Genomic DNA, 11200 nt, shown 5'->3' with positions numbered 1-11200 from the left:
AAGAAGGGAGGTCTGAAGGGCTGTGAGTGGGGGAAATAGCGAGGAAAGAGAAGAAATCCGGGTGCTGGCGGGCGCTACGGCAGTAACCGCGGCCCTGCTCTGTCCCCGGCGTCCCCCCATCGGAAGTCGTCCTAGGCACACTTCCCCCGACTCTGGGTAGTCTTCCCTCCGCTGGATCTCCGGACACCCCGGTTTCCCTCTTCGCCTCTCACTCACCCCCCCACCCCCCACGCCTTGCTCCCTTACGCTCCCTCCCTCTCCCTCCCTCCCATCGTCAGGCTCCCCGCCCTTAGTATCGCGAGACGAGGTGAGAGCTGGCGGAGCGGCGGCGGCGGCGGCAGCAGTAGAGGTGACCGAGGCGGTGGCGGCGGAGGCGGCACCGAGCGCTGTGTTGGCCCCGGTGCGGCCGAAGTCGCGGTAGAGCGTAGCCCCCACGCCCCTCCCCCGTCCGCGCCCTCCCTCTTTCCCCGGAGATGGAGAAGGCGACGGTTCCGGTGGCGGCGGCGGCGGCGGCGGCGGCTGAGGGAGAAGGGAGCCCCCCGGCGGTGGCGGCTGTGGCGGGCCCCCCCGCGGCGGCAGCGGCGGCGGAGGTCGGCAGCGGCGTTGGCGGCGGCAGCGGGGCTCGCTCGGCCTCGTCTCCTCGTGGGATGGTGCGAGTCTGCGACCTGCTCCTGAAGAAGAAGCCGCCGCAGCAGCAACACCACAAGGCCAAGCGTAACCGGACTTGCCGACCCCCCAGCAGCAGCGAAAGCAGCAGCGACAGCGACAACAGCGGCGGCGGTGGAGGCGGCGGCGGCGGAGGAGGCGGCGGCGGCACCAGCAGCAACAACAGCGAGGAAGAAGAGGACGACGACGACGAGGAAGAGGAGGTTTCTGAGGCAAGGGCCTGGTTTCAAAGGAAGGAGGGAGGAAGGGAGTGTAAAGGGTAGGGGCCAAAGGTGGGAGGGGACTTGCGGTGGGACAGATTCCTGTGGGCTTGATCTGTCTTAGGGGCCAGGCTTTCCACTGCCCTCTTTCTTTCCCCGGCCGAAATTGTGAGGTGTGGACATGTGGGGGAGGGTAGCTGACACGTGGGGGTGGGAGGACCACAGAGTCCACAGAGTTGGTGAACAGCACGTTACCCTGGCATGGTTCACACGGTTAAGGATGGAAGGAATTGGTTAGATTCCCTATTTGCACACCCGGCGGGGTCGGCCTCAGGCCAGTAGGGCCGTGTTATTCCTGGGGCGGGGGCGGGACCAAGGCGGGAGGGGTAAGGTAATAGGTAGGTGAGTCTCCTGGGGAACGACTGGGAGGTTTGGTAAATTTCTCCCACTTGTGAAGTGGAGGGGAGCAGTTTTGGGGGGAGGCAAGGTTGTAATGAACTCAGAGCTAAGTATTTGTGTATGTGAGAGACACGTGAGAAGCTGTACTTTTCCATACTGTTCTGCTGCAGGTTTTTTTTTTTTGTTTTTCATAACTATTGTGGCTACTGAAGTAACCTTCACTTCCTCAATCTCTCAAGGATTTTGGATGAACTGATCTTATATCCATATACATTTATGTGCAACTCAGTGGATGAAAAATATATATGATCCTTACATGCACATACTCTTACATTTTCAAATGCTTCCTTGGTGAGGAAAAATTAAGCTAGTCCCTGTTGCTTTCCACATAACGTGAGACAGCTGAAGAGTCTGCTTTGTAGCCAGGCTTGATTGTGGTGAGTTGGAATAGCAAGGCCTCTTGGTTTGTCCTAGTGATCTGGTTTCATAATAACTGTTTATAATTTTTTCTGGGTCCACAGACAGGCGGCGTTGCAGGACCTCATTCTTCAAAGATTTTAACCAAAAGCTCAGTAAAACATACCGTACTGAGAACAAGCTAAGTTATTAGCCTTACTAGTTACCAGCTCTTTTGTAATTCTGTTGTCCACTCCCTGAAATGGAAGCTCGAAAATCTTGATCTGAAGAAAGAAGTTGTAACTTAAGGCAGCAGAAGGAAAACAGCTTTAAAGGCAGATTGTAAATTTAGTTATAAGAGAGAACAATTGAGTTATCTAAAAGTACCACTTGCCATTTATTCTTTCTACAAACACAGCTTATTTTGGTAAAAGACTGGTTTTTTGAAAATTGTGTTATTGGAACTTGGGTTCCCCAATTTCAAACAGGGAAATACCTTTTGAAGAATTTGAGACTAGTCTATTAGAAGACCAGATTCTCTTTTACCTCAAACTAGATGAAGTTATATCTGTAAAGATGTAATCATTCAAGTATGTATACCAAAAAGATGGACATTCTCTGCTACTTCATTTAGCCTACTGAATTCCAAGGATAAGTTTGTATCAACAGATTTTGTATTGACTTAGCTGGATGTTTCAGGAGAGTGTGCTGCTCAGCTTGCATACGAAACAGCGAAGAGAAGGATGTGACAGGATCCTTATTTCCAGTAAAGTCCATTATGATAGTTAGAATCATTCAATTGCATTATTTTTACAGAGATGAGAAACATTTTAGAGATAATCTCATCCAACCCTTTTATTTTAAAAATGAGGAAAACGGGACTTTTTTTTTTTTAAGAGGAAACGTGGTGGTAGCAGCGAAAGTGGGAATCAAAGTTTTCTAACATTTCAGACCAGTATACTTTTCTTGATAATTTATTACCTGCTGACCTCTTTCAAAAAATAGGCAGTCAGTTGCAAGGTAGCACAATCATGCAGCTATGGGCAAAATACCAATGTTGTGTTAAGATTTTAAATTCTCTGACAGAATATCAAGGTCTGGTTTGGAACTTAATATCAAGTTGAGTATAGTACTTACTGAAATATTATTCTCTAAACTTCACATACCTAGATAGTTCTGTCCATTGGAATTTGGCCTAATAAGCAAAACTTTTAGTAATTTGTTAAATCATATAGAATAGGCTTAAGTTTGTAGGTGTGTTAGTTTTGTGAGTCGGGTTTGTTTTCCTTGAAAGATAGGAATGGTATATGTTGACTGATCAAGTAGGGGAGTGTTTTCTTTGTTTTAATATGCTTTATTAAATATGCTTTATTTTGTCTTCTACACAGTGGTATAAACAGTGGGTTTGTCATTTGTTATGGAGATGAGTCAGGAGAAATAAGTGGAAAAAAGCACAACCATTAAAAATAAATCTATACAGGTACATGATGAGGGATAAGCAGACAGGAGTACAGTAGGCCTCTGCACCTGCCTCCATGCTTGACCAGAATAGAGAAATAAATAAACCTAATCATCACTGTACACTATAAGCTAAATGGATGAGTTGTGCAGTGTTTTGCATTTTATTGCCATTTTATTGACAGCAGAAGTTTAACTTTCTAGAGCTAGGAAATCTTATGGCTAATACTTAATTGTACTTAAGTCCTTTCTGTTATTGGCTACACAGTGAAAAATATGGATAACATCTTTGAGATTATCCTTCCAATAAAAATTATCAACAGGTTGAAAAGGAATAAGAGGGCTTCCTAAGTGGCGCAGTGGTTTAGAATCCGCCTGCCAATGCGGGGCACATGGGTTCGATCCCTGCTCCAGGAAGATCCCACATGCTGCGGAGCACCTAAGGTTGTGCGCCACAACTATTGAGCCTGCACTTTAGAGCTCGTGAACCACAACTGTTGAGCCCATGTGCTGCAACTACTGAAGCCTATGCGCCTAGAGCCTGTGCTCTGCAACAAGAGAAGCCGCGGCAGTGAGGAGCCCGCGCACCACAACGAAGAGTAGCCCCCACTCACTGCAACTAAAAAGAAAGGCCACACACAGCAAAAAAAAAAAAAAAGACCCAACACAGCCAATAAAATAAATAAATAAATAAATAAATAAATAAAAAAGAGATTGACAAACATCAGATTTCTAAAAAAAAAAAAAAAAAGAAGGAATAAGAAAGGTTATAGTTTTGGGGTATTTAACCTGAAAAAGTGGAGGATAATTTAACAGAAATATATGTGTTTACTTCAGTGAAATGCTGGCTGGATTTTTTGTATATCTACTGAAAGAGGGAACAATGGAAGGAAAGGAGAGTCAATTTAAATAAAAGCTTTATTTGAATGTTCAAGAACAGGAATCTAATTTTTACAAAACATTAGTGTAGGTTATTAGGAATTGGATTTTCTCTTCAGTATTTCAGAATAGGATAATCATGTTTTAGGTAATTTGTGTAACTTCAGATATGCCTTTACCCACCTCCACAGTCTGATGCAGAACCTTAGATCAAAAATTGAAAATTGCAATAATTTTCTCAGCTTTCATTGGGTGACTGACCAATGATGGAAAATAGAAATGTAATTCCTAACATTAAAAGCTCTGATGCACTTCTTTTCCGATTAGTGGATTGAATTAATTAAATAGCTTGCTCAAATATTACAAGGAAAAAAGTGTTGAAATTGCAAGAGTTGATATTGCATTTCAGAAACAGCATTGCATTCTATTGAATCTGTTTTTAAATGTAATTGAATGGCATCAGTGTTTACTAAAGCAGAATTCAAAGGGGAAAAAGCTTGCTATTAAAGGTAGAACTCAGGTTCAAAAGTAACATTTTTGTTAAAGATGCATAAAATATAAGTACAGTAGGAGCTGATCAGAATTCCGTCTATATTTGGTAGGTAACTTGAGGCTTTAAATTTAAGTAACAAACCTAGTGAAGAAATTTCAGACAAGGAGAGCCAGTAAATAAATTAGTATTGCCTTATTCAGTCACTTTTGAGAGGATTTGCAAGGCTAAGGAGAATCTGCTTATAGACAGACATGAAAGAGGTAGGGTTGAGAAAAAGAAGGAGAAAGAACAATTATTTCAGAAGTACATTGTGTTTCCTCAAGTTCACTGCCAAATCTTTTTTTGTCAGTTTTTTAATAGAAAAATGCAAAATTCCTCTGCTGTAATGGTAGAATCCCGGGTTAACCCAGAGAAGCTTATTTGTTCCCCAGTTTCATCTCTTAATTGATGAAGCAGTATTTGTAAATAAGATGTTAAGCTCTTTAAAGCAATAGTTCTGTCATAATTGTCTTGTCTCTTATTCTGCTTAAGCGTAGTACTCAATAAACATTTTTTCAGTAACTAAGGAGGATCCAGAATTCATTTAGGAAACCAAGAGGAGGAATAGAGTTTCTTCCTTCCTTCTTGGATCCACAGCTGCTGAATTACTGGTTTGGATTTTAACATCTTTCAATTACTTAATTACTTCTTTTAGTGATGGTGATCTCTCATAGGTATTGAGGGAAAGCCATTTAAACCAAGACATTGATTGTTGAATACCTATTGAGTACCTTAAGCATCCTAGATATATTTACATTTTAAAAATGTAACAAAAACTATTACTTATTCAGTGCCTAATGTGTGTCAGGTCTAACATAATGGCTAAGAGCTTGGATTCATATCCTTGGTCCATCACACACTACATTTGTGATCTTGGGCAAGTTATGTAACCTCTCTCCAGTTTCCTCATATGTAAATGGTGATAATAGTAGATTCTATCTTATAGCATTGTTTTGAGAATTAAGTGAGTTAATACAGTTTTCATGTATTCCCATTTTCACCATAATGCTATGGTGTCATCATATTTGTTTCATTATTCATAAATGTTTGGAGTTCCTACTATATAATAGGAATTTTGCTGTACTGCGTAAGCAGTGGAGAGCAAAACTATTTTAAGACACACTGGTTTAAAAATACACCAATGATTAAATATAAGTTGGAGGAGGTATGAGAGTGAAAGCAAATGATTAAATGTATATCCTGAATAAAGTGTGTGAAGAGTGTACAAGTGTTGGGAGGGGATATTCATATTAATTTTAAAGGCAAAGTTACTGAGTTAGAAGGGTTTTAGGTAACTTCATCAGGGTCACGTAGCTGCAAGTGGCAGAGTGGGACTTAACCTGTGTTTGTTTGATTCAAAGCCTGCCTATTCATTCACTCATTCACATGCTCTGTTATGCTGTATGATGTTGAGTACAACATATCTAACGTTGGCATTTCAGATAAAGTTAAAACAAATTCAGATGGCATAGGGGAAGATACTTTTTGTAGTAGGACAGCCACTAAAGACAAACTAGCTACCCTGAGCTTTTCTTTCATTGTTCTGAAAAGCTCATTAAGAAAAAAAAAAGAAATACAGAGAAGTACAGATAAATATATTCATACTTCCACCATTTAGAATTAAGTTGTTAACAGTGAAACTTTATAGTGAAAACCACCTTCTCTAGAGGCAATCTTTTGCTTCTCCCTGCCTTTCAAGACTTATGCTTTTTAAGGTTATCTTTATTACACTAAGAAAAAAAAAATTCCTTTTAAATGGGAGATGTTAACTTGGGGTCTGGATAGGCCGTGAATACCTGGAGTTAAACCCAAGATTTTGTCGGAGGTGCTTATTAGGTTTTTTTTTGTTTTTTTGTATGTTTGTTTGTTTTTCTTTTCTTTCCTTCACCTATAGTATGTGTGTAATTCTTTAGATACCATACTCAGAGAAGTATATGACCACCTCCTCCCTCCTTCCAACCTTGTTATTTTGAAACAGTCTCATGGCAGTGGTTGTGGGAAATCAGGTGAGCATTTATATTGATTGTTTAGAATTGGGAAACTTGCTTCTAAGGTAATGTAATGAAGAAGGCATATTTGTGTTGTGAAGTAGAGGGTCCAAGATTTATTTGTTCTTTCTGGTAAATTAGCCCTATGCCTACTCTCTCTCCTCTTAAATCCTCATATTTTGCCTTTTAATTGTTGAAGCATCTTCAACTAGTCTGCTATGTTCTGTCAAATCTGAAGAGAGAAACCTTGTCTTACACATCTCTCTATCTCCTACTGCACCATACCACCTGTGTTATTAATAAGTTGTAGTGTCTTACCTTTGCTAGGTTTTGGTGAAGTCAGATCTCTGAAGTAAAAATAGTTCGTAAATATACCTTCTTTAGTCACTTACTCTGGAAATATTTGGGACTTCAAGTGTTAAGGTAACGGAACTTGGTTGTAGCTATTTATGGTGGACCCCTGTCCAGATGCTTTTATTGGATTCTAATTACTTAATTTAGTCGTCATTAACCTCACCAACCTAATTGGAGTTAGTATTGTCACAGTTTTCATTGTCAAGTAATCATCAAAGCAGTGCATTTTGACTCCCAGAAATTCAGTAGACTATTTGCTAGACTGCTTCTGCTTGCATCCAGATTAGACCATCAGTTGACTAGGAGGTTGATTTTTAGGCCCTTGAGACAGTATGTTTGCACTAATGACAGTAGTTTATTCTGCATTTTTGTGAGGATAATTTAGTGGCTTAGGAAATGTGGATATAGTGAGCTTCCTTATAATGTTTCCATACTTGACGATATATGAAAAGGAATTTTCACTTCCTAATGGTATGTGAATTAGTGCCTGCTGATACCACTTATATTTTTGTTAGGACCAATAGGGGGCACCAACATCCATGGTAACGTATGCCAAATCTGACTGACTTACTTCAGCTTTCACCTTCTGAAAAAAACAAGTCATTAGGGAATATAAGGTGATGGGTAAATATGAATACTTCTTCTAGTCCCTGGAACCTTACCTTTCTGGTAGAGTTATGCCTATCCACTTGCCACCCAGAAGCAAAATACACTTCTGGACTTAAGTGGTGTTTTTACTTCTTAACTTTTTTTTTCTTTTGTCTTTAGAAACTATTCTTATCCAGTCATGAGGGGAAGTGGAATTGTGGAGCATTATAGGTATCATTTTATCATGATTTGTAATTTGGGGTTTTAATGATTGGAAAGGGACGTGCTGGAAATTTTATCTTCCCCAAGAATGCTATGAAAAAATCAATGTAGACTTAATTATTGAAAGCATAATTTAGGTTGACTTGTCTCATCCTATGAAACTCATAAACATTACCAGATCTTTTAAAGAGCTGACTTTTTAAGTTTACTTCGGGGTGAAACTAGAGATAAAAGAGGGTCAGGTAGAAAAAAATGTGAATATCACAGTACTTTAGGAATTCCTTTTGGAGCCAGTATTATTAGTGTTCTTATAGATAATTTTGATATATAATAAAATCTCAAAGTACACAGATAGATCATATTGAATTGTGCTGATGGGAATAGACAGCAAAATTGTTGAGAGTAGATTGAAATTTTTAAATAGGTTTATATGAGTCATGGGTTAGAAAAATGTGCTTTTTTGATTAAATGATCTGAAACAAAGCATGCTTTTTCAGTAAAAGTTCAGCATAATGTTGAACAAGATTAAATAAGGTATTGGAGATAACCAAAATCATAATACACCTGCAGAAAATAGATTATATGTATTTCTGCCTGCTGTACCATGAAAATGATAATAAAACTAGGCAAGTTCTAGAAAGAGTTTAAAAATGGAGGGTTAGGGATGGAATCCATGATCAAGGAGGACTGCAGATTATCCTTAATTATATTCTCATTGCTCTTGTTACTTAATGTTCAAATTAACCAGTTATTCAAACTGAGTCACAACATGAAGAAAAATGTGAGGTGTATTAGATAGTGTTATTTCAATTTTGAAAATAAGTAAACTTCTCATTTCTTGAAATTATTTGAAAGCATAGACTAGACATGCAAATTTATGAAACTAGTTTGTAGCTGTGCATTTCTAGCAGGGCATGTTCCCCTCCCAAGCTATCATTTGTTCTCATTTAATCTCATTTTTCAATCTTCCCTACCCCTCAATAAAAGAGAAAGGAACAGAAAAGAAAAAAAGGAAAGAAATAAAGATGTATCCTAAAATTAATTCTTGGTCTGGTTTTTCCTCTTGTATTGTTTTTTAATTAAAGAACCTTTGGGTGAAAAATATTTCAGAGATCTGTGGAAAAATTGGTTCTATCAGGTTTGAATTTGGAATAAAAAAGCATTAACATGAGGTTCTGTTTTCCTTTTCTTCTTTCATATTGCCCTAAATCTGAATCCTGAAAAGAAAAGAAAGTCTTCCTGTTTGTGTTGCAGCACGTTTATTTCCAGTTCAGTCTTTGACCTCATTATTATGTTTTCCCTTCTCTGTGCCACGTTTCCTTCTTGTTTTTTATGTGAAGTTAATAACAAAAATAGTCCTATTGCAAAGCCTTTAGTATAGTTCTTACTAGTGTGAGATTCAATATAGGAGATGATTCTTTTACTTGCCAAACATTTATTGTGTATCTACTATGTGTGGCTGTTTTTAGTATATAATAATCTCAACCATTTCCTTCTCAGTGAATATGAAAAAGTTAGCTTTATTTATTTATTTTAATTTTTAAAATATTTATTTATTTCGCTGTGTGGGGTCTTAGTTGCCGCATGTGGGATCTTCCAGCGGGTTCTCTATTGCAGTGCGTGCACTTCTCTCTAGTTGTGGTGTGTGAACTCAGTAGTTGTGGCACTTGGGCTTAATTAGTTGCCCAACTAGGGATCGAACCCTTGTCGCCTGCATTGGAAGGTGGATTCTTAACCACTGGACCACCAGGGAAGTCCCCAAAAAATTAGCTGTATTTAAAATCATAGCTGTATGTGCTATAGTTAATAAAACTTTTAAACTTGCATACATGAAAACTTAGCACAGTGATGGAATTCTGTTTTTTAGAAGATAAGTATCACTATTAGTATATTTTTCTAAGTTTATTTAAGAAGCGTTACTGGGACCTAGCATAATCACTTAGGAATAATGAGGGTTTTGAAGAAACTGAGACTTTATTCCCAGCTTCATAAAATTTAAATCTTGTTGAAATAAAATTAATAGTAATTTAAAACTGAGGATGATTTTAATCCTTTACTTGAATTTGTATAATTACTTTACTTGGAAGTGTAACAGTTTTCAGTGTATCTGTGTGCCTTTAGAATTGGTCTCATTATAGAGAATGTTCTATTTTTGCATACCTGTAGGGTAGACTTTACATCTTTTATGAGTGCCTCTTGGAATACTCACTAATTTTTGGAATTATTATTTTTGTTTGTTTTTTTAAGATGAGGTCTGTATGTGATACTTTTCTAGAGTGTCCTTGACTACTAAGTTACACCAAGGAATCATCCATTCTAGTTTTACCCTGAAGATTTTGTAGTAAGAAAAGAGGTAGCTATAGTATACTCATGGTTGCTGCAGGTAGAGATGTGTTAAAATATGAAAAATTGAGTTACAGGACAATGTAGAGTGCAATGTTAAATATCTTTTAAATTAGATCTTAAATATAGTGTTTGTATAATTAAACATTATTAATTAAGCATACATATTTGTAGAAACTTACACATATTTGTAGATAATTTGACAAAATCAAAAAATATCTAAGGAATATGAAATCACCTAATCCTCTTTCAATAATTAATCATTATTATTTGAAATCATTTTGCATTCTTTTTCCTTGATTATATTAATCAAATTATCTATCACACAAAGCAGAGATATCACTTAAAAATTTTGTCTTCTGGAAGTTTCATTTGTGATCATTCTTAAAATATATCAGTTGAAGAGATGAGTCTTCAGATAATGATTACATATTTATTTAACTATAAAAACTAGTAATGCATTCATACTTGTAAAAAAAAAAGAGTCTAATGCATAAAGGTTTTATCCAATTCTTAGAGTAAATGCTGCTAACAGCTTGGTGTATATCAAATGTTCTAGTTTCTTTCTTGGTGAGAGTGAGTTGAATGAGAGAAGGTGTGGGTGTAGGTATGTGTGTGTGTGGGGGGGTGTGTCTGAGAGAGTATGTTAGGATTTGGCTCGTTCTCATTTATTTATGAGTGTTTCATAGTATCATGTTCATAATTTATTTGATCTTTTATGTTGGTAGACGTTTAGATACTTTTCAGTACATTACTATCACATATACATTGCTGAAGTGAACATCCTTTTACGGTATTTATTTTTGAGTACAAAAGTATTTCCTTGAAATGGATTCCTGGAAATGGAATTTAAGAGCCATAGGTTATTCATGTGTTAAATTTGATAAATACTCCCAAGTTTTACTTCCCTCAACAGTGTGTAAGAGTGCTACTGGATTTGATCATCTTAGCTCTTAAAATCTGTTAAACAAAAAAATAGTTTTGTTTTTGTTTTCATTTTCCTTATTACTGTTGACAATTGAGCAAATTTTCATGTTTATTTTTTATTTAGATTTCTTTTGAAAATTTCCTGCCCTATCCTTTACTTCCTATTTTATTAGAGTTATTTTTTTCTTAGTGACTTGTGGTGCTGTTTATATTTATGGGTATTAATCCTTCACAGTGTTATTTGATAC

The 11200-nt window shown here is 37.8% G+C and overlaps 1 protein-coding gene across 7 annotated transcripts in view; it reads left to right on the top strand.

Annotated features, from left to right (window-relative positions):
• Positions 1 to 340: 340 nt before the first annotated feature.
• Positions 341 to 11200, top strand: part of ANKRD17 (ankyrin repeat domain 17) — a 167864-nt gene continuing 157004 nt past the window's right edge. For all 7 annotated transcript variants that reach the window (XM_057729158.1, XM_057729153.1, XM_057729152.1 and 4 more), the window contains exon 1: positions 341 to 878. In XM_057729158.1, the coding sequence (XP_057585141.1) occupies positions 474 to 878 (405 nt within the window). In that variant the 5' untranslated portion in view covers positions 341 to 473. The remainder of the gene's footprint in view (positions 879 to 11200) is intronic.

Source organism: Hippopotamus amphibius, chromosome 3 (genome assembly GCF_030028045.1).
Source record: "Hippopotamus amphibius kiboko isolate mHipAmp2 chromosome 3, mHipAmp2.hap2, whole genome shotgun sequence".
NCBI lineage: Eukaryota > Metazoa > Chordata > Mammalia > Artiodactyla > Hippopotamidae > Hippopotamus > Hippopotamus amphibius.
The sequence above is the reverse complement of the archived record's forward strand: the minus strand, read 5'-3'. Positions and strand labels throughout refer to the sequence as shown.